We start from the raw sequence: 21565 nt of genomic DNA, 5'->3' as shown, positions 1-21565 counted from the left end.
CAACGAAAATCAAACTGTCAGAAGGTCAGAATGCCCTGGATGAACAGCTTTCCAAATACATCTGGATGATGAAATATCACTCGACATCAGGAAAACATGACAATATTGCTTGGTTTGTTGGGTTAAGATAATTCACACTTTGACCAATGTCTGATTGCATTCTTAATGAATAAAATTTAAAACCCCAAAGCGCAGAACTTTATTGAATGTTTGTAAATATACGGACAAAAATACCTACTACTTTTTTCAAAATAATTATACTGTACATTTGTAATTGCACAACCTTTGTAAACAAAGTAGATGCATACAGATGAATTGTGGCTGTGTATGTCACACTTCAGGCATACCAAAGCAAGTAACTTGGTAAGACGCACTGTTCTTCAAATCACAGAGTGTTTCTAAATATACTGTTGGGACACAGATAGCACTGAACTTTCCCCGTTACTGTACCTTTCAAGTGCCTGCCTGTAGAGTAACATGCATTTATGCGAAATGCACCTGACTGCACTTAGCCATTGTAATAAAATACATTCTTTCTTCACTGCTTCCATTAACTGTGGAATCGGAAAAGAGACCTGCATAGACAAAAGAAAAAGATGTGATCAGCCACTATTCTTAGAAAGAGATATTGTAGCGATTAGTTCCTGTAGCAGCTTCAAGAACTGGTTTCAAAACTTCAGTTTTACTAAAAGGAGCATTTCACGACAAAAATTGAGAATGACAGGAAAGCTTTACCAAAGCATTACCCTGTTTCAAACCTCACTCCAAAACAGCAAACAATTTCTATACCATTTATATGCTTAATTCTTCCCCATTCTCATGCTTTTTCACTTGTTCTACATATGATTGCAGCAAGGCATGTCTTGTCTCCTTAGCACCTACTTGCTTCTCTGACTAGAGGCCAGCATTCAATAACAGGTAAATCTCTCTTCAAACCCATTTTCAGATACACTGGCAAAAATTTTAGAAATAAGTTGCAAGATATTGTGTAGAATATTTAATAATCATGTCATATTTGGAACTATTCTGTCATTTTAACTCTAAAAACATAACTCAGCAAAGGTGAGAAGGCAGAAAGTCACCATTTTGTGAAAATCTATAAATTCATTCTGGAAATAGTCTCACCCTTTTAATAAAAGGCAAAACATCGTTTTGCTTTTGCTGAAGATATAAGAAAAAGTTCAGCTCCACTGAACCCAGTAAAAAACCTGAATTTGAAATGTGTACTTTATTTCATGTCGCCACAAATATTCCTTACCTGTGCTGTTTGATGTCATATGTTCAACTGGAGGATTAGTACTAACTTGCCATGTTGTTTTAACCTCCTTCTGTCCATGCCCACTACTTATTTCAACCTTCCATATTTCTGGGTGATCACTGATAGAATAATCGAGAAATGTCAAAATTCAGTCAGGTGTTCAGTCACATCTGAATTTTAATGCTGCAAAGATTGAAGTTTCTCTTACTTTTGATAGAACTTCTTGACGAGCACTGGTCTGATTGGCAGTTGAAACACATGCTTCACATTTAGAGGGTTTTCCTTATAATACTTCATGCAAATTCTACAATAAGAATCAACTAGTTAGTAACTTTCTTTGGAGAAATGCTTGTGCAACACCACACTCACAGATTTTATGATTTCATTTGGTTTCCAATTTTAGTCACAAAGCAAAATTTAACAGGAATATCCAACTGCTACTTCTGTAGTCTCATAATCATCCACATTAAGGAGGGTTGCTTTTTTTTTTTAAAGAGAGTTTCTTTACAATGGTTGAAGAGAATCTACTTGTTATTGTCATTTAAAAGCAAGTAAAAATGAAATAATTACTGTGTCAAAGGGAAGAGGTTCTCATGTTTAAACTGAAGTAAGACTGTACAGCTGACCATTATTTCCAGCATATGGTGAAGCTTTTGAACACGATGAACTTGTTCTTGTAGATCTACAGATGTGGAAATGAAGTAATCCTGGAACAGCAAACAACTTCCACTCTTAACTAGACACTCAATGTCTACAGACACACAACACATCCTCAATATACTAAAACAATTTTCTCACTTCTTTTGAGAGGCCAAAACTAAGAATGGCCCAGCAGAGTCAGAACAAAGTTCCATGCTATCAAAGTATGAGCAAAGGTTCACCGTCCTGCCTGACAATGACCCATATCAGATATCTAGGAAATAATATATGAATAAGATAACAATGTAATGACATTACTGCAGTATAGTGGTCCATCCTTATGATTTGCAATTCAGTTTCTCAGCTCATAGGAATGATATGACTTGCATCCCACAATCAGCTAAGTGTGCTCTACTTTATACTTCTTTCAGAGTAAAAAACCAAACAAAAAAAGCATCTCACCAAGTAGGTTAATGTTGCAAGTTCCTGGCCTGTAAAAAGAACAGGGTGGAAAAAATAAGTTAGACTTACTACATATTATCAGATGAAATATAAGCAACATTCAGGTAATCAAACAGGGAATTCTACCAAAGAAAAGCACAAAGTCACTAGGACTATGATGTTATTTATTGACGTGACTGCTCCTTCAAAACAAGAGAAATCCTGTACAGTGTCATTGTAGAGGCATCATCTTATTTACCACCAAGGCTGCACAATGAAGAAGCCTACAACATACTTTGAGACAACCACCCTCCTTGGGACATATAGGTTTACAAATAGTGAAAATAAAAAAGCAAATGAAACAAAGAATGAAAACAGGATGACAAAGAAAAAAAGAAATCAAGAAATGAAGAAGTGAAGGAAAAGGAAGTGAGTAACAACAAACAAACCACAAAAAGTAAACCACAAACCCCTCCCACAGATTCAGAAGAAAAAAAAAAGTTGTAATACTGAAAACAGAGCCACAATGTTTTCAAGAAAAAAATGTACTTCACAAAAATCTTTCCGCTTTTGTTTCCAGTATAATACATATTTTAAAGTAATCAAAAATATCTAAATACTACAGATTGTACAAACGCAGCTATTACATGTAAATACCCTTGCCTGATTTCCTTTTAGCCCATATAGACCATAAAGGAAAAAGACAGAAAGAGCATGAGGGTCTTATTTTTTCACCTACAGCAAACAGATAAAACAAAACAGTCCACAGTTATATAAATCTGGTGTTTATTTTACTTGTAGTTCCACCTAAAGGTTTTTTTCAAATTGAAAAAGAAATACACAGTTACATAAATAATAGTTATTTTGAAACAAAATCATTTTTTACATTTTGAAACCACATACAACTACGAAGAAGGCTGGAAACAGCACTTCAGCAGATGGGAGCAGAAGTGAGATCAAGGTTACCAAAAACATTATTTCCTGCATAGAGTACTTTTTCTCTTGAATTTCTAATTGTGTTAACAGATATTAGGCTTACCTATGAAAAAACTGACATAATCCTTCTTCATCTTATCCAAACCAATCTCCAAGAGCATTTGAATTGGAGTGATGCCACTGAGGGAAACAACCTCTATCTTTCCATGATAAGACTGTTGAATCAATTTACTTAGCAAACTGCTACTCCCTTGATGAATCTAAAAATTAGAAAAGTTTTCTTGTGATGTAGCTGTACAAAACATCATAAACATTGTTTAGAAGTACAATACCATGGAAACAGAGGCAAACTGTGACATGTGAAAGTAATTTAAAAACAACACAACACAGAAATGAGGAGCAGTTAAGTGACAAGAACTATATTCTACTTCAAACAACTCAAAATTGTAAAATTTATTGTGAAATACAAATACATACCCATGGCTGTATCTCACCGTGTTCCAAGGATTTTAGGATCAGTGTGAAACACTTTATCAACTCCTGATAGGAACTGACACCTTAAGAAAAAAAGATGCAAGATTGCTGTGAAGTCAGTAACAATAGGCCAGCACATACTTGCAAGAATGACTCCCCTCATTTAAAGAATGATAGCTGAAATGACAGATCACACTGCTTTTTGTTAAGTTGTCCTATCATGACTTTAAAAAGGGCTACTCTAAAGAAACAATGATCAAAAGACCACGGAGCTGCATACCACTGTTCGAGAACAGCACATGGCAGAAGCAGATTGTCATATAACACATTTCAGCTACACTCTCTCCACATACATTGCAACTCAACACATTTTATAAATTTAACTTAACAGCATCCATCTAGAATAAGAACTATTAGTCTCTATTTATCCAACCAACTGCTTCCTAAGCAAGAAACAAACCTCCACACATTGTGTAGCTGACACTGCCCTTTAGCAGGACACAGCGCAGTCATCAGTACATTTTAGCTATCTGGTTTCGATTCAAACACAACAGTGGTTGCACTAATAGAAATTAAAAGAATTTAAAAGTTACACACTCCATACCTTAAACAGAAAGGAGTTGTTATAATCTCTGGAACAGCTTAACAAAAGTTAATTAGTAATCTGGAAAAATAGTCATAGATAAATAAAAATGTATTTTACTGAAGGACTGAGAGTGGTATTACAAGAATGATAAAGTTTGTGCACAGCTTTATCAACTTAAAACTTCCTTCAGATCTAGGAAGACAAAAAATGTATAGAGTTTTCAGTTTTAGAGGAGCTGAGTCCTACCGATTGTTTAGTACCTTTTACAATCAAATGAAATGTAGTATCTCCTGCTAGATGTCGGTCTACCTTTATATGTTGTAAGAAAGCGTATCATCTAACATACCTAAAAATAGCTCTTTTAGAAAAAGCCCGGTAATAACATAATTTTCTGAAGAGCTGATCAGTCCTTAAATCTCACATAAAAACTTATATTAATTTCACTGAGAAAGCAATACATTATAGTAGATACAGAGAACAGAAGTAGTAAAGGAAAACAGATGGGGTAAAAAAAACACAATACACTTACTTCTCATTTTGCACCATAATTGTTCAGCAAAATCCAGGTCTCCTCGCTCACTGAAGATTGATTTTATTGAACTGTCCACTGCAGCAGTGTCACATTTGATTTTCTGAAAGAGTTTAAGTAAAAAATGATGCCTAAGATTCAAAGACCTTACGAATTCAAATTTTCTCCAGAGATCAAAACTGGGTGCATCACTAATTTTTTCCACTTTTCCAGGGAAAACTACTGCATAGAAATTACTAGTGCATAGTCATTTGGAAGCATAGTTTTAAGTGAGACTAATTCTTTCTACAATTATGACACTGGGTAATTGCTAGCTTTGGACCAGGAAGGGAAGCCTACTATCAGAAAGACTTTTGATCATAGCCAGGTAAAGCGCAAATGGATTGTCTAGTAAAAAACAGTTGCTTAGCTCAAAATGGTCCTTTTTGCCTTATAATGGCACAATGCACGGAGTGCTGGTAAACGGCAGGAACACAATCCAGCAAGCACTAACTCAGAATACAACCTATACTACACTGAACTCAGAGATTCTTAAATGACTGTATGTACATCTAGCAGAGCCCTGGGAGGCCAAAATTAATACATACATATATTCTCAAAACAAAGAACTCTTTTCCTGTTATCCTGAATATTTCTGGTTTAGCTGATACAGAAATCATTATATTTTTAGGTTATGAAAAAAGTGCACTTCCCTCGCAAATGGAAAAAGACCCAAACCTTTCCTTGTAGGCTGAAATGGGGAAAAAATATCTTAAAATAACTGAAGACATTTTTAGAATTTGAATTAGTTCATTGCTTTAGAATATCATAAACCTCTAGGTAAACGGGACAGATATCCAAGTGATACTATTAAATTGGCCCCAAATAATTAAATTAGGCAAGAAAAGCAAATTAGTGGTAAAATGCAATGGCACAAAGGTCAGAGTTCCTGAAAGAAACTACAACATCATGAGACCGATAGCTTTAGGAGATGACAGACAATGGTTAAGACAAGGGAGTGTTATTGCAGTTGATATAATACAGTTCAATTTGCAAGCAATAGTGAAAAAGGAAGGGAAAGAAGCAAATCAAAATAGCTCCACATCACTAAATTATAAAAAAAATACATATAATAGACACTGGTACACTGGCAGACCACTTAGAATAAAAAAAAACCAAACAGGGAAGTTTTCTGAAGGTAAAAATTACAGTGGACTTTCTATTAGAGGATAGCTATGGAATTCCCAATTTTGCCTGTAAGGTCGTCTTCCATTATTTTTACATAGCAGAAACAGAAAGCAAGGGATCTTTCTTTACATCTTTATGCCTAATGTATTTACATATATACACAAATAATATACAAGACATAGCCAAAATTTGAAATAACCACAGTTATAAGGCAAACAAGATGACAGGGTAATTGGTAGGAAATTGCATGTACCTCTGTTTCATTCTTGTTTCCAGATATACAATATCCATCCAGCTTCTTCTTTAAATCTAGTAGAAGAGAAACATAAATTTCACCGCTATGGAAAAAAATACAATCAAACCAATTGTATAAATCCCTGGGCACAGCATAATTAACAAATACACTGACTGGATGGCTAATAGACAAAATTTATCCATTTTAAAATTGTTTTTACTAGGTAAGCACGTAGACTAAAAAAAGTAATTTCTTAACATTTTTTCTTATAAGCTATACATTTTCCCCATATACATTTACTATGTTGTTATCTAAGCATTAACTTGTTAAGTTTCAGTGATGAAGTAGGAAGGAGTAGCAGATGATCTAACAAGTGTCTCTAGTTTTCTTCCACATGTATTTGTCAGTTTTTGTCTGTTCCTTGAAGTTTTATCTACATACTCATTTGTGAAAAATTTACAGTTGCACTGGAAAAATCTCTTGGTTCATTCCCACATCTAATTTTTTTTTTAGATTTGTTTTCTAATTTCTGAAACTTCTGACAAGACACATACTATTCACGACAGTTTCAGAAGCAATCAGTAATTTTGCATGCTTCATTTTAAGATGTCGTCAAAGTACTGTTTTCCACCACCAAAGGGACACTTAGCATGTTTAGAAGTTCACGTGCACATCAGATAACTTGGAAGACACATCCAGAACTCTCTCAATTGCTTTTTAAACATAATTGTGTCATTTTATAAAGAAATAATTATTACTTTTGTACAAGGTATTAGGACAAAGAAAAATGAGAGATGTACAGACTAACCTATTTAACTACTTTGTGCAAGTTGTTATAGCATAGAAATTAACATCTCTAATTTTAATACTTTAAAAATTGTATGTGGAATTCCCTTTTATTTCTGCAAAATGTGACATCCCTCTGTCCCAGTGTAACAAGGAGCAATTACCAGTCAGAAATTCCTGGACCAGTTCAACAGCTGATTCAGACTCTAATGGCTCAGGCCACTCAGTCACGCCTGTCTTCAAACCTTCGGCCAAAGCCTAAAGGCAGCATCAAAACCAAAACAACGCAAATCAGTTCTTGTTTAAGGTTCTGCATGTGTCATTGTAGTTAGCTTCTCCAAGAATCATACATCTCTCTGTACAGCTAACCATGAATTTAGAAACTTCTTGAATTTCCTGGCTTTAGTGTTCATGAGTTGTCCTCTAAACTGAACTCAAAGTTTATTCTAAACTAAAAGCGTAAAGCTATCTTTGAAACTTCTGATGAAGTTTTAAATAAAGGAAATTATTAACACATAAAATCACCATTCCATGTAAATCTGAAATTGGAATTTCTCACTTATACTTACAAGGAGAAACTGCAGTTCTCTATACAGCTGATATACAGGACTTCTGGGGTCCCCAGACTCCAGTGTAATATTCTGAAAGTTCCGGAAGTTTAAGTCAGTTTCAAACTTTAGAAATCAAGCGCCCTAAAATTTTCATTAGTGAAATGCATATTAGGATAATTTATAATTCAGATTATGAGCACCTTGTGTTGCTTATATAAAGAACAATAAACACAGATGTCAAACTTATTTTCTATCCTTTACACTACTCATGATGTAAGCCGTGGAAAGAGCTTGAGTTTGTTTGCTTCTTCCTTGACTTACCAGTGTGGCAGCTGAAATTAGTGGAGGTGTTTCCAGAATCTTATCTACAGTATTCCATGTAATATCAACATATATATTGCTTTCAGATTCCACAATTGTGTCCTCTATTGCAGCAGCTCTAATAAGTTCATACTGAGCAAATCCTTTTGTCATCACCTAGAACAAACAGATTTTTAAAAACAAAACAAACCACAACATTGATTGTTCTGTATGCATGCAAAATAATTTTAAAAGCATTTCACACACACAAAAGAAGGGCTAATATCTGACAAATGCATTACAACATAAGGAGCTCAAATGTTATTTCAGAAGAGGCTATTATACTATAGAATCATACTAAAGTGAGTTTCTAAATAGAATCTGTAAAGCTTCCCAAAACCAGTATCATAAATCCGAAACCAGAGGTTTTAAACTTAGATTGGAAACATGACAGACCATAAAAACCTACAATAGATGAATGATGTTTCATTTTATGCGCCATTTTGAGCTCTTCCAGGTTTGCAAAATAGGTTTTGTCAGCTGTAGGACCTAGGAAATGAAAAAAGTAAGAATTAAAAAAGCATTTGGCACAATTCAAATTTGGCACTTAAAATTAATTCTCGAATACTCCATTTGCTCAAGTACGACTTGTGCTGCCCTTTAGAAAGCAGGCATTCTTCTTGCATTTGACCTATTGATAATAAGAGCTGGAGCTCACATATGAATGTTTAGTCAGAGTTGGTGCTTGCTTAAGAAGTTCAATGGTAGCAATTTAAATTTTCTAAGTTATTCCACCTGAGTGAAGGTAGGTCTGCACAGCTACTGTTGCATTAAGTACATTAAAAAGTTATTTCTCCCACATGGCATGGGTTAAAAACATCTTTTCTTTTCTCTCCTCTCTTTTTTTTCCCCTCTTGTTTTTTAAAATGAGGAATATAGAGCAGTACCAAGCCAACATCACACAAAGGACATCAATATTCCCACATTTTTAAGCCTTCCTCATTTATTTTTATGTGTAACATTATAACCTTACCATCACGTGTAACCATATAAAAATTGATGCCTGTGATTTTGTTTCCAGCTTTGAGAGGCTCAGCTCCAAGCCAACAAGTATGTTCAGGATCGGAGCCATCACACCTTATCCAGAGGGGAGGAAGCATAACCAGTTCATTTATCTTCAAGTGGGTCATGTTTGGATTTTGTACCATTGTATATAATGAAATCAACTGCCTAGAAATGTGAAAAGAGGAAAAATAAAGATGCCAGCAAGTATAGCTAAATCTATCCCTTACATAAAACTTAACTCCTACCCACCATGCATTAGCAGACACCAAATCAGTTTACAAGAACAGCAAAGCATTATAATCCTCCTTTTACAGGTAGAACAATGAAGTCACAAAGGAGGAAGTAAGATATCATTACTGAGAACATATTTAATATCATATTTTAATTTACATAGTATAATATTTTAATTCTGAAATCATAACTGAATTTTACATTTTGAGCATGTTAAAAGGATAAGTTAGTTAAGCAAACTAGTCACCACAGTTTGGCACCATGCCTTGGTATTTAATAACAGCCAAAGACCCCAATCAGATTTTTATATTTTTTTAACAGAAACCTTACAAAAACAAGCATTGAAGTCTTAGTAAGCTTTCTTTGCTCACCTACACCCAGACAGTCCCATTAACCTAATGGGACAGCTCACAAGTGCTTTTCCAGTACCCTGACTTTAGCTACACTGTGTTAGGAATACTTTTAGTCAGGGAAGGCCATTTTGCAGGATGAAAAAGGGTCATATCCCTTCACTAAACTAATGAGTAATTTAATTTTGGGGGATTAAAAATAATACAGGTTCTGAATATTAGGAAGAGAGACAAGACAAAACTGCAAAAGAAAATTACATCAAAAGGGGAGGCAGACCTTTGACACTTACTTTGCTCTTCTGACAGAAAGTGCTACTGGTCCAGAACTCTCCCTTGGTAAAAGCTCAGAGGCATAAAAAGCATCATCTGTTTTTGATTCTTCCATTGGGTCACTTTCTTCATTGTGTCGCTTTAAAAGAAACAAACAGGTAAGTCAAAAAATGCAAGGTATGTGAAAATACTTGATGGGAATTCAAAAGTCTAGATTACATTTCAAAGGTTAACAACTAACATACACACTTACTGCTTTCTGCAAAATATATATCATATCGCTTCCATTCCAAAATCTTTCAATGGGACTTTTGCAACTACCACCAATCAAACAAATCTCTACATCAGTCTGAAAAAAAAAGAAAAAAAAAGGTTTTAATACACTACATATAAAAAAATTGCTGAAATGCAGCATTTATACCAGAAATTGCAAAACTAACTAATTCCACAAACCGTTTTCCAACCCTATTGCAACCATTCATGAATCTAAGTCTTTCTTACTGCAGGAGAACAGATACTGCATGCCATAGGTGGAATCAAAACAATATGCAACAACTTTCAAGTAGCCAACACAGAAAATTTAATCTCTAACAGGCTGATTCTATGAGAAACTCAAGTTTGGTTTGATGAACAAAACTTCAGATAATCTGAGGTATGAGGGATCATTGTTGTCAAGTAGCAACTGCAGTCACCAGATATCATTCAGATGGAGAATACTCACTTAAAGCAACATTAAATATCAGTTGATCACTTCTCCAAATGTCTCATGACATTCTCATGGAGACATTAAGTAACTCAAGCCTGTTACAGAATCATAGAATGGTTTGGGTTGGAAGGGACCTCAAAGCCCATCTAGTTCCAAGCCTCCTGCCATGGGCAGGGACATCCTCCACTAGCCCAGGTTGCCCAAAGCCCCATCCAACCTGGCCTTGAACACTGCCAGGGATCCAGGGGCATCCACAGCTTCTCTGGGCAACCTACGCCAGTGCCTCACCACTCTAACAGTAAAGAATTTCTTTCTAACATCTAATCTAAATCTACCCTCTTTTAGCTTAAACCCATTACCCCTTGTCCTATCACTACACTCCCTGACAAATAGTCCCTCCCCATCTTTCCTGTAGGAAAAGTGTTCTTGAGAACAAAGGTATATCAATCCCTACTTAGGCTTCTGCATACACAGTGAAGTACTTCACATCTAGATGGTTTTTCACATTACTGTATTTTTCAATAACCACTTGATTTTATTTTCAAATGATTATCAAACATATAGACCCCAAGATTAATACAACTAAACAGCATTATATTTTCCAGCCATCCCTATATTCCAAAAGCCATTAGAAGCAATTGCTATTTTCACACAGATATCCCATTCCCCGTAAAAGTACTTAGATAAAAAGCCTGCCATCAGAACTTGCAAGCTTGAAACCTGAAAATACTGAGTGCAGGTACACAGCTGCCGAGGAGGGTGGCTGCTGGAGCAGGTCTTTTCTTTCCTCTCCCCCCAGCAGCCACCCACCTTCTGCACTCTGCATGACCTCCACCCCGTAACACTCTCACATGTACTTGATCCTTACAATCATTTTTAAACAAATTAACGGTTAACAGGTGCAAAAAAAATGCAGGGGGGGAGGCAGGAATGAGTGGGGAGGTGAAGGCTGATGCTGGCCCCGGGAGGGCAGCTCTCTGGTACACGGGCTGTCGTCTCTGTCCTGAGGTAGGGGCAGATCTAAAAAAGTTTTGCTGAGGTAAACTTTCATTTTTACGTGATATCCCCGCACCTATCTCAGCTGTTGATCAATGGCTGCATGTTTTAAACATACAGACTCAGGTTACACGGCCGTATTTTCATACATATTTACCTCAAAGAGATACGGATGTTCAGGGATACTTTCCCTCCCTTCTTCATATATTCTGAAAGAAAATGTCAAGGTATATAAAGTTGGGGTTGTTTTTTTCTCCCCCCCCCCGCAGCATTACTCATTAAACAGTAAGTCTAACTGCATAAACTAAACCAACACGGTCCACGATCAGAGCCTCAGCAGCCTCCCCGCAAACTACGGCCCCACCCGGCACCCCCGGCCCAGCCAGCCGCCCCGACCGAGCCGCCTCCCTCAGCGGAGCGGTCCCTCAAGGCATACAGTGTTCCCTGCGCCCGCGGAGGGCCGTGACCCACCGGAGGAGGCAGCCGTACAGCTCAGCTGCCGCCCGCCGCCGCCGCTCCGCTGCCATCGCCGCCCGCCACAACCGAACCGCGCGCCTCGCCCGCCCCCCCCCCGGCACTACATCCGGGGCGGTGTACCCAATGAAGGCAAAAAAATTTTTTTTTTCCTCCCCAATAGCGGGTGTTATTCAGATTTATTCTCGCCGTACGCCTCCCCATGAAAAAAAAAAAAATCCCTCAAAAATTTTATAATTTCTGTGGGACTTCATGACTCGTCACGCTGAATACCTCCGCCAGAAAAAGAGTCCCCCGGTTTCAGAGGCGACCGGGAGCAACGAAGGCACCCGGAGGGAGGAGGCTCGGTACCGTGGGTCGTAGCGTACGCGAAGGAGGCTCGGGTCGAGGCTGGGGTCAGAGCCGGCCGGCCGGTGTGGCAGAAGGCGGCCGGCAGGGTGCGGAAGGACATCGCTCATAGTGAAGAAAGAGTAACGAGTCCTTCCTTTTCCGGTCGGGGCTGCGGCGGAGACGGGCGGTAGCACGAGACGCTCCGCCGCCGCCACCATGGTGAGGAGCGGGCTGCGGCAGCGTGACGGGCCGGGAGGGCCGGGGCGGTCGCCGATCGGGACTGGCAGTGGGTCGAGGCTGGTGGGAGCCAGGTCTGGCGGGCAGAGCCGTGCCCCGGGCAGCTCGCAGGCAGGAGGCGTGGGGCGGCCGGCTGGTCGCCATTTTGGAGCCGTCAGCCGTCGGCCTGCCGCGTGGAGCCCGTGTGGGGAGGCCGTGCCGGCGGCCGGGCGGGCTGAAGAGGGGCCGGGCCGGGCCGGGCCGCAAAGGGGGCCGGGGCCGAAAGCTTGGCCTGGTCTACTAGAAGGCACCCTTTCCTCCGGCAGTGTGGGAGATGGGGCCCGCCTCGCGTTTTGGCAGGGCTTATTCATTTTGCTGTCGTATTTCTCTAAAGCATAGCAAAGCCACATGGCAGCTTTTGAACCCAAGTAGAACTAAAACGACAGTTTCTGTAACACCCAGTTTTTAATATTTTTTTTAACTTTGTTGTTGTTGTTCTGAACCAGGCTCTAAAAGGCCTTGGTCTGGAGCCAGGTTGCAAATGAACAACTTTTCTTACTAATACAATTCAGGTTGTGATCTGTTTCCTTCACCCTGATCCAGTTTGTTCCGTGCTTGTGCTGGTGTCTCTGCCATTACTCCAGGAGTGAGTGCTTTGCTAGTAACCAGCGTTAGGTACACACATAGTACTTTCATTGCTGTTAGCTGGCTAGTTTTGAGTTTTGTTGTGTTTTTAATACCTCTGAAATGAATTGTGGATGGGAAAGGGAAGGAAGATACTTTGCCTGTATTATTGCTATGAGCTATTAATTTAATTACAAATACAGTCTAATGCTGAAAGATTTGTTTTTAAATGGTGCTCTCCAGACCGGCAAGCTATTATTTGACATTTTTATTCCCTTTTTTGAAAGGAAGCTGGTGCTACTAGCAGTTGAACTTTTCACCTCACAGATTTTGAGGCACCAGGGATTGTTCAGAGGGCCCAGACTTCACAAAAAATTCCTTCTGACGCAGTTTGCTTGCTTGTAGTCGTTGTGGGTCTTTGTATTGAATTAGAGAAGTTGGTTACAGCATTTCAACTGTTAAACATAATCTAAATAACAAGCCTTTGGTAAACTGAATAAACACAGGTGGGTTTTAGATAGGCTTTTTTAATAGTAGATGGGAAGTAGCTTAGAAGGTGTTACTAAAGGGTTCAGGGATTCAATTCTAGATTAATTTTACTCAGATGACTTGTAAATCTATTGAATTTCAAACCTCAGGTATAGTTTTCTGAATGCAGATTGTGCCATGGAGCGCTGTGTTAAGTGAAAATTATTGCTATGATGATGTAATTTGCGTCTTATCCAGTGTTCAGTGACAGTTGCCTGCTGTCAGAGTGCTGGCACTGTTGAACTGAAGACCACTTCATTCTGAGCAATATTTGATGGATTTGAATGCTAGCAATTGAATTTACATGTGCTTAAGATTTTTTTTTCCCCTTTTTCAGGCTTGCGCTCGACCGTTAATATCCGTCTACTCTGAGAAGGGAGAAGCATCAGGCAAAAATGTCACCTTGCCTGCTGTGTTCAAGGCTCCCATTCGCCCTGACGTTGTGAACTTCGTTCACACCAATTTGCGCAAGAACAACAGGCAGCCCTATGCTGTCAGTGAACTTGCAGGTATGGCAAGACCACAAAATGGACAGAAATATTTAGATTAGCCTTGGATTTTCAGTATAGGTGGGCTAAAATTGAAACAAATTTAGAACTAAGGGAAGCACTGTTGAGTGGGATTCTATATAGGAGGCAAGGTGACTGTTGTGGTTATTAACAATCTGATTTTAAATTGTACGAAACACAACTTTTTTTATTATTCTGAAGAACAGCAAGGTGTTGTAAAAGTGTTGGAGTACTCTGGTGTCTTATTTGGAATGTATACTTCTGAAAGCACTGTGGTGCCTAGGTCCTCGAGTGGAATCTACATCCTTCGCAAGAGGAACGCAAAATGTCTGACAGTTATCAGGCAGAAAAGTGATGAAAACCCACCCTTTATAAGCCCTGCTCATGTTGACCACAGGAGACTTAGCCGGAGCATTTACCAAGAAGAAACCTCTGCAAACAGGCATTTGTTAGAGTTGCTTCAGAAGCTACTGGGTGCAGGTAGCTTCTGCTTCCCAGGAAGTTTGTGCCAGGAACATGTGTTTTCCCATATTTCTGATGACGTTTCACATAAGCATCGTAACCCTGTTCCCATAGGAACAGCAGTGCCAATTCATACCTCCAACTTGAGGTTCAAGCTTAGAAATCAGTATGTTAATGCTCGTGATTCTGACCTAAGCTGATCTTTAATATGGTAAGAGTTAATTTACCTGATCAGGACTTGTTTTGCTGAAATGATGAGATTCCACTTCATTGGTCCGTGTTTCTGAAACACGTGCTGACAGCGGAAGCTCTGACTGGTGGTCCTGAATTCTGCCTAGCGGCAAGGTTATGAAAGTTGCAGTGTTGTCACTCTGTCTGAATTAAAATCTTTCTGTTCCAGGTCATCAGACCAGTGCCGAATCTTGGGGTACTGGGAGAGCTGTTGCTCGTATTCCTCGAGTACGAGGTGGTGGAACTCACCGCTCCGGCCAGGGTGCCTTTGGAAATGTATCCTTTCATTGCTGCTGCTTGCATCAAGTGTAAAGCTGAACTCATCAAGCAGAAAAAATATTTTTTAAAGTATCTAAACATGAAATGGAATCTTCTACTTGAGGTAGTAGGTACCTACAGTTATCTGGACCACTGAGTTTGAGAAAGTTGTGATGTGATTAGAACCTTCTGTATGCAAATTCAGACTTGCTTTAATGAACAGAAGCTTTCATTGATTCCCACCACCACTGCGAAAGTGGTGGATATGTTGAGTCTTGTGATGCATACAGTCTTGCCGTGATGTCGTAATTTGCGTCTTACTCTGTGCTCAGTGACAGTTGCCTGCTGTCAGTATACTGGTACAGATGGTTGACGAACAATTAACACTGAGCAAGGATTAAAGAGTTGCACTAGAAAAAGAAGCTTCAAAAAGGTTGTTCTTAACAGTCAATGCATAGATGTGTCGTGGAGGCCGCATGTTTGCCCCAACCAAGACTTGGCGGCGCTGGCACCGTAGAGTGAATACGACTCAGAAGCGTTACGCCATCTGTTCCGCTCTGGCAGCGTCTGCTCTTCCAGCGCTGGTCATGTCTAAAGGTGGGAATTCTGTCTGGAAGAGTTTGCCTGAGCCGTATCAGTTACTGTGTGATCACTTGAAATGTTTATTGTGGGTAATGACATTCTCTTTAAAAGAGTTCAAGAGGCAGTCGGCCCACTCCTCAGTAGGAGGGGTGTTTCTCTCGCATGCAGCTCGGGAAGGTGCTTTGCAGTTAAGCGTGTCAGAAGTTGGGGGATGCTGGGGTGCCTTTGTGTGCGTTGCTGACATGAATCTTGTCCACGCGGTTTATGGAAACTGAAACTGGGGTTTGAATTACATAGCAGTTAAGTTTGATTTCCGTTCATGGCAGCCAAAGATTTGCTTAATATTTACTCAGGTACAGAAAGTGCTGTCTGAGGCAGAGCCGCAAGACTCTGCTCCAACTTCCCTCCTGTAGTTACGATGCCTGAATATTAGATTGATGAATTTAATTTCCACTGTTTATCATTTTGTGTCATTTCTGAATACACAAGGCAATAATCTTGAGAACCATGTTCAGCCACGATCAGTGGGTAACTTAGTGTCTTGAAAAATCCTCTCTAGGCCACCGCATCGAGGAGATTCCAGAACTTCCTCTGGTTGTTGAGGACAAAGTTGAGAGTTACAAGAAAACCAAGGAAGCTGTTCTCCTTCTTAAGAAGCTTAAAGCTTGGAATGACATCAAAAAGGTGAGTTGCTGCAGGTATGTCCTTAAGAGCAAAGCCCAGGTGATTTGACTCTGCTGTTGTTGCAGTAGGAATTCCAAGTAGTTCTGCTCTGATTTGATGCCGCTAGAAATCCCTTAGACTACAAGAAACTGAAGAGTTTAAGCAAAGTAAATTTCTTGCTGTGTCGCTTTTACTCTTATTTGTCTTCATTTCAGTGTTGCTTAACATTAATAGGCTTGGGAGGTTTTTTCTTGACTCTTAAGAATGATGAACTTCTCACTGGTCCGTGTTTCAGATAAGCAGTGATGATTGTGAAGTTCTGACTAAAGCAGTTTTGTTGCATCTTACTAGGGGCGTTTAGATTATTTTGAATATTATTCACGAGTTTTATTTTTTATATAGGTTTATGCCTCCCAGCGTATGCGGGCCGGAAAGGGTAAAATGAGGAATCGCCGTCGCATCCAGCGCAGGGGACCCTGCATCATCTACAATGAGGACAATGGTATCATTAGAGCTTTCCGGAATATCCCAGGTAACGTAATTTGGGGCACCCTTACTCTTTGTTGGGAGAGTGCCTAGAATGATGAGATTCCACTTCATTGGTCTGTGTTTCTGAAACACATGATTGTGTGGAAGTTCTGACTTGCTGAAGTAGCTAATACGTTCTTTCTAGGAATCCGTTTTGGTGATGTTGAGGATGTTTATGACACTTTGTGGCTGTCACCAACCACAAACTGAGTTTGGAGCCATTAAAAATGGGGCCGTTAAGTTGGTTTGCTGGGAAAAGGCTGATGATTTTTAAAAACTTAAAGTATTTTCATACGTAGGCATCTGTAAGTTTGTAGTGTAAAAGCTACTAAGCCCATGTCTGTTTCTGCATACTTTCTCATCTGTTTATATCTTAGTCTTGATTTTAATCCCAGATTAAAGGGATCGGTCTGTCCATTTTTGCACAGGAATTACTCTTCTTGATGTGAACAAGCTGAACCTGCTGCGACTCGCTCCCGGTGGCCACGTTGGGCGTTTCTGCATTTGGACGGAAAGCGCCTTCCGCAAGCTGGATGATCTGTACGGCACCTGGCGCAAAGCTGCCACGCTGAAGAGCGACTACAAGTAAGCACCAACAGGGTGAAAATGGGCTTGGGAGGTGGGCGGCGGGTGCTGGTCAGTCCTTTTTCCTAAAGCCTGTTTTTGCTGAACGGGCCACGGTTTTATCATCCGACTGACACGACAACCATTTGTTTCGCAGCCTGCCGATGCATAAGATGACCAATACGGACATTGGAAGAATCATGAGAAGCCAGGAAATCCAGAAGGCACTGCGTGCTCCGAAGTAAGAATTTTTATCTGATGACTGCAAAGTGCAGTCTCTGTAGCCGTGGCCGAGTGCGAGGCTTTGCAGTGACATCAGAAATCTCTGCATTGGGATGTCAGATCAGGCTGGGCTCCTTTTAGCTTCCGGGTGTAAATACTAGGAATTAGGGTTCCCCAAATACAATTTCTGGGAAAATTGAGCAGAACTTGACTTGTGAAATGAGATCGTGATACACGTCGGTTCTTTGCAGGAAGAAGATTCGCCGTAGAGTCCTGAAGAAGAATCCTCTGAAGAACCTGAGAATCATGATCAAGTTGAACCCATACGCCAAAACGATGCGACGCAACACCATTCTGCGCCACGCGCAAAACGTGAGCGAGCATGGGAGCGGGTAATAGATGAAGTGGGGTGTAGTCCTCCAGATTACATACTGATGAGCCTTTTGTCTTTTGTAGCACAAACTCAAGGAAGAGAAGAAGGCCAAGGCCAAGCTCGCAGCCAAGGTCCCAGCTGAGCCCAAGGCAGAGACCGCAGCCAAGACCCCTGCCAAGGCCAAGGCTGAAGCATAAGCGCCCTGCAGTATGTCATCCACGTGGGCTCAGAAAACTGTACTGTGGAGTTACAGTTAATAAATGGTATTGGAACAGAGAAGTGCTGTCAGAGGTTTCTGATGGGGGGGGTTTCCGACACGCAGTTGTGGGCGGGTTTTGAAGTGGAAACTCTAAAGAAGAGTAAAAAGTAGCGATGGCCTTTGCTGGGCTTCACCTTTTCCCTGATTTAAACCGGCCCCGCGTGGGGCCATGACGAGAAGTGGCCGCGCGGTGGCAGCTGCCGCCCGGAAACGTGCAAATGGCGGCGGCGTGACGTCAGGCGGGGGCGGGGCTCCACCCCCCACACGGCAGGGGGCGCTGTGGCTCCCGGCTCCCCACGCGCGCGGCGCGGCCCGGCCCGGCGGAGGATGCTGAGCCGGCTGCAGGAGCTGCGCAAGGAGGAGGAGACGCTGCTGCGCGTGAAGGCGGCGCTGCACGACCAGCTCACCCGCCTCAAGGTCAGCGGGCACGGGGCCGGGGCCGCCGGCGCCCGGTGAGGGAGCGAGCGCGGGGGCCTCAGCGGGCGGCGGCCGCTGCCGGCCCAGCCCGACCCGGGCCCAGCCCGACCCGGCCCCGTCCCTCCGCGGCGCGGCCCCGGGGTGGGGAGGGGGGCGCGGCTCGGCGGGACGGAGCGGGCGGGAGCGCGGCCGGGCCAGGCCTCCCCCCCCCCCCCCGCCCCGCCTCCGCCTTTTTATTTGGGTTGGGTTTGGTTTAATGCACGTAACGCTCCGGAGTTGTGAGCGAGCGGCAACCTGCCGCCAGGCCGCGGCTCCGGGGGGGGTGGGTGCGGCCTTTGAGTCCCCGCACACGGCCGGGGTCCGGCGGGAATTGAACCTCAGGAGTCAGGAAACAAGTTTTAAAAGCTTTGGTGTCCCTGTTGCTGATTATTCAAAAATACTTAATTTGTGTATGATAGAGTCCAAGAAATAACTACTGCAAAGGCTTCTGTGTTCCCTTGCGGGCAGGTGGAAGAGCTGGCGCTGCAGTCTATGATCAGGGCCAGGGAGGAGAACCGAACAGTCTCTGCGGCAGCTGCTGCGGAGGAGGCACACAAAGTAAGGGAAGGCCTCGGCCAGTGAAAAGAGGGGAGCGGGCTTCCCCTCGGATGGGGTGAGCCGGCAGGAGCGACCGGGAGGGGAGGGCAGAGGAGAACTGTATTGCTTTGAGAGGCTTGTAGGTGCTTCTGTGCATGGTTTTCACCTGGAGTTCTTAATGTCGACCTTGTTTGTGCTGCTCCTTAACCAAAAAGCTGAGCTGTGAAATCCCTCTGGTTTGTTGCTGGTTTGTGCTTCGAGGGTTTCACTTTTCCCATCCCTGAAAGCAGCGTGTTGTTTCCAGGGCAGTTGGGAAATACCTGCTTTACATTCACATAGCTTCAGGTTGCCGTTCATTAAGCATTGTGTCTAATACTTAACTGGCCGTGCTGGTGTAGCCAGCTGATCGTAGGGGATGGTGGTGCAGCTGTCTTCGGAACATTTTACTGAATATATGGTCAGCCTGAACTAGTTGAAACTTTTCTGTGGAGAACTGGTGCTTGTCACTGGGACAGGCTCTTGCAGCCAACAGTTCTAGTACCAAATTTCTGAAAGAACATGTGACTGTGCAGTTTTAATGGTGATTTGAGAAGTATTTTGGTGTTGCTGCTGGTCTTGAAAATTAAACTTTTTTATTGTGACAGACTCTTGGGCAGATGGACAATGAGGCTGCAATCAATCAAACTGAGTTACACCTAAGTCTTCAAAATCATGAAGAGGAGGAGGAGGAAGAGGAGGAAGAATCTGATTCTTGAGAGAAAAAATCAGAGATGGTTTTTAATACAGACTCAGGAATTTCTTCTTCATTCATATAAAATTCAGCAACTGATTTTCATTTTGTCCTGTACATGAACTGTATGATAGGCAAGACTCCTGGAGTCTAGTCTAGGGAAGTTCCACCAGAACACATGAATGTCACAACCTTGGCACATCTTGACTCAGATGTTAAAAGAATGAAAATTTGCTGCAGAAATATGTAGCATAATCTGTTCCATACTTAAAACCTACCATGTAGCTTACTACATCTTTATAGGTGGATGGGAGAAGTCATTAATCACGTCAGTCTAATTTAACATGTACACTAAAAGCAATAATTCATCTGTTCTTATTTCCTGATGCTGAAAAATAAAACCAGGCCTGGAGGCTGGTTGCTGAACCAATGATTATATTACAACCTCATCTGCTTAAACTGGGAATGTTAAGATGTACAGTGAGAAAAGATGTGTCCAGGATTGTTGTGATCTCAATTACACGGAAACCTGGACTTATGCTCCCTGTAAATGTGATAGAGATGTTGGTACATGGGGAGGAGCAGGGACCGCACCATCAGCCTAATCCTGGGCGTGGGAACCTCTTTGTACCTCCTGGTGCTCTTCTAAAGTACTATCAGTCTGTGACAGCACAGTATTTTATGTCACGCTCTTTCAGAGTAGCAGCCAATGAGCCTTTTATTTGTCCACAAATTGTACAGTAAGAATTGGTCCCTGTGACTTATTATTTTTAAATTAGTGGGTTTTTTTACCCTGACAGTAACTTCAAATCAATGCAAATCCACCTTCTGCTTTCAAGTGAGCTTCAAGGAGGAGTATGAGGAGTTTAAGAACTTGGTTATAAACCAGAAAGTGATGTGAAGTCCCCTCCATGGTTCTTCTAATCATACAGTAATAAGCTAGTGCTGCTCTTACCAATGACAGTATGTTCTTTCTCCTTGTGGAGTACAGACACCATGTGGTGCAGCTGGTTATTGTTAAAGACTTGTTTTAAAGCACAGAAACCCAAATTCTGTTAAGCTGATTCAAAACAGACAATAAAAGTAACTTTGTCAGCTTTGTCCCTGTCACTTTATCAGCTGTCTTAAAAGGAAAATAGTTATAGCCTCCAACCGTCACATTCAAGTGAGGACAAGCTGAGGGAAGCCCTGGATATGTCAGCAAGTCATTTCCTACTGCCACTGGGTGGAAGAGGGCTACTCTGTACCTCTCTGCTACTCCACAGTGTCAGCCAAGTGGAAGTTCATGTCTAGAATGATTTGAATTCCTTTTGGGAAGGAACTTCAGCCATTTCCGTGTCTCAAGCATCATTTCAAAGAGCTAAGCTTTTTATAGTGCAGCTGTTCAGAGAGCAAGACTTTGTTCTGAGGACACATAGCTGTACCCACCTCTCCCTGTTCTGTGGCACAGATTAAGGCTTTGGTTAAGTTTGAGTTTCAAAAAAAAAAAAAAGCTTCAA

At 41.3% G+C, this 21565-nt stretch overlaps 3 protein-coding genes and 5 non-coding genes across 12 annotated transcripts; 7 read left to right on the top strand and 1 right to left on the bottom strand.

Moving 5' to 3' along the window:
• Positions 1-175: 175 nt before the first annotated feature.
• On the bottom strand, positions 176-12452 carry ZWILCH (zwilch kinetochore protein). 3 transcript variants are annotated; one of them, XM_054836880.1, is made up of 18 exons: positions 12346-12452; positions 11678-11729; positions 10072-10167; positions 9839-9957; positions 8936-9132; positions 8372-8451; positions 7924-8079; positions 7621-7692; positions 7216-7309; positions 6284-6339; positions 4864-4966; positions 3752-3831; positions 3378-3534; positions 2360-2388; positions 1829-1965; positions 1467-1562; positions 1259-1377; positions 176-575 (listed from the first exon to the last, which is right to left on the bottom strand). In XM_054836880.1, exons 1-18 carry the CDS (start codon positions 12450-12452, stop codon positions 484-486), a joined length of 1842 nt encoding a protein of 613 aa, XP_054692855.1. In that variant the 3' UTR covers positions 176-483. The 3 variants fall into 3 exon arrangements, with proteins under 3 accessions (XP_054692855.1, XP_054692858.1, XP_054692857.1); XM_054836883.1 differs by lacking the exon at positions 12346-12452 and adding an exon at positions 12268-12286; XM_054836882.1 differs by lacking the exon at positions 12346-12452 and adding an exon at positions 11992-12164.
• Positions 12158-18363, top strand: RPL4 (ribosomal protein L4). Its single transcript, XM_054836884.1, has 10 exons — positions 12158-12543; positions 14030-14201; positions 15064-15170; positions 15611-15749; positions 16294-16418; positions 16800-16929; positions 17354-17510; positions 17647-17730; positions 17963-18083; positions 18168-18363. Exons 1-10 carry the CDS (start codon positions 12541-12543, stop codon positions 18279-18281), a joined length of 1152 nt encoding a protein of 383 aa, XP_054692859.1. The 5' UTR covers positions 12158-12540; the 3' UTR covers positions 18282-18363.
• Positions 13859-13959, top strand: LOC129211049 (small nucleolar RNA SNORD16). The gene has a single exon (XR_008578749.1). It is a non-coding gene; the product is annotated as a small nucleolar RNA SNORD16 (small nucleolar RNA).
• LOC129211053 (small nucleolar RNA SNORD18) lies at positions 14910-14981 on the top strand. The gene has a single exon (XR_008578753.1). It is a non-coding gene; the product is annotated as a small nucleolar RNA SNORD18 (small nucleolar RNA).
• Positions 15446-15545, top strand: LOC129211055 (small nucleolar RNA SNORD16). The gene has a single exon (XR_008578755.1). It is a non-coding gene; the product is annotated as a small nucleolar RNA SNORD16 (small nucleolar RNA).
• LOC129211054 (small nucleolar RNA SNORD18) lies at positions 16657-16724 on the top strand. Its single transcript, XR_008578754.1, has one exon. It is a non-coding gene; the product is annotated as a small nucleolar RNA SNORD18 (small nucleolar RNA).
• Positions 16973-17043, top strand: LOC129211052 (small nucleolar RNA SNORD18). Its single transcript, XR_008578752.1, has one exon. It is a non-coding gene; the product is annotated as a small nucleolar RNA SNORD18 (small nucleolar RNA).
• A 73-nt stretch (positions 18364-18436) lies between the features above and the next one.
• Positions 18437-21165, top strand: SNAPC5 (small nuclear RNA activating complex polypeptide 5). Of its 3 annotated transcripts, none has more exons than XM_054836621.1 (3): positions 18437-18760; positions 19219-19357; positions 19981-21165. In XM_054836621.1, the coding sequence occupies exons 1-3, from the start codon at positions 18671-18673 to the stop codon at positions 20001-20003; spliced, it is 252 nt and encodes an 83-aa protein (XP_054692596.1). In that variant the 5' UTR covers positions 18437-18670; the 3' UTR covers positions 20004-21165. The 3 variants fall into 3 exon arrangements, with proteins under 3 accessions (XP_054692596.1, XP_054692597.1, XP_054692595.1); XM_054836620.1 differs by having other exon boundaries at positions 18544-18760; positions 19268-19357; XM_054836622.1 differs by lacking the exon at positions 19219-19357 and having other exon boundaries at positions 18442-18760.
• Positions 21166-21565: the final 400 nt, after the last annotated feature.

The sequence above is a fragment of the Grus americana genome, chromosome 10 (assembly GCF_028858705.1).
Source record: "Grus americana isolate bGruAme1 chromosome 10, bGruAme1.mat, whole genome shotgun sequence".
NCBI lineage: Eukaryota > Metazoa > Chordata > Aves > Gruiformes > Gruidae > Grus > Grus americana.
This window is presented reverse-complemented; position numbering and strand designations above follow the sequence as displayed.

What these genes read in the sequence shown, in the direction of transcription:
- ZWILCH (XM_054836880.1), bottom strand. Translation starts at nt 12,452, where the DNA reads ATGAGCGATGTCCTTCCGCACCCTGCCGGCCGCCTTCTGCCACACCGG. An exon ending in GGTCCAGGAATTTCTGACTG is followed by an intron (nt 6,340 to 7,215) that starts GTAATTGCTCCT and finishes CTCTTCTACTAG; the next exon opens with ATTTAAAGAAGAAGCTGGAT. An exon ending in GTCAAGAAGTTCTATCAAAA is followed by an intron (nt 1,378 to 1,466) that starts GTAAGAGAAACT and finishes TTATTCTATCAG; the next exon opens with TGATCACCCAGAAATATGGA.
- RPL4 (XM_054836884.1), top strand. An exon ending in TGCTGTCAGTGAACTTGCAG is followed by an intron (nt 14,202 to 15,063) that starts GTATGGCAAGAC and finishes TTTCTGTTCCAG; the next exon opens with GTCATCAGACCAGTGCCGAA. An exon ending in CTTGGAATGACATCAAAAAG is followed by an intron (nt 16,419 to 16,799) that starts GTGAGTTGCTGC and finishes TTTTTTATATAG; the next exon opens with GTTTATGCCTCCCAGCGTAT.
- SNAPC5 (XM_054836620.1), top strand. Translation starts at nt 18,671, where the DNA reads ATGCTGAGCCGGCTGCAGGAGCTGCGCAAGGAGGAGGAGACGCTGCTG. An exon ending in ACCAGCTCACCCGCCTCAAG is followed by an intron (nt 18,761 to 19,267) that starts GTCAGCGGGCAC and finishes CCTTGCGGGCAG; the next exon opens with GTGGAAGAGCTGGCGCTGCA. An exon ending in CTGCGGAGGAGGCACACAAA is followed by an intron (nt 19,358 to 19,980) that starts GTAAGGGAAGGC and finishes TTATTGTGACAG; the next exon opens with ACTCTTGGGCAGATGGACAA.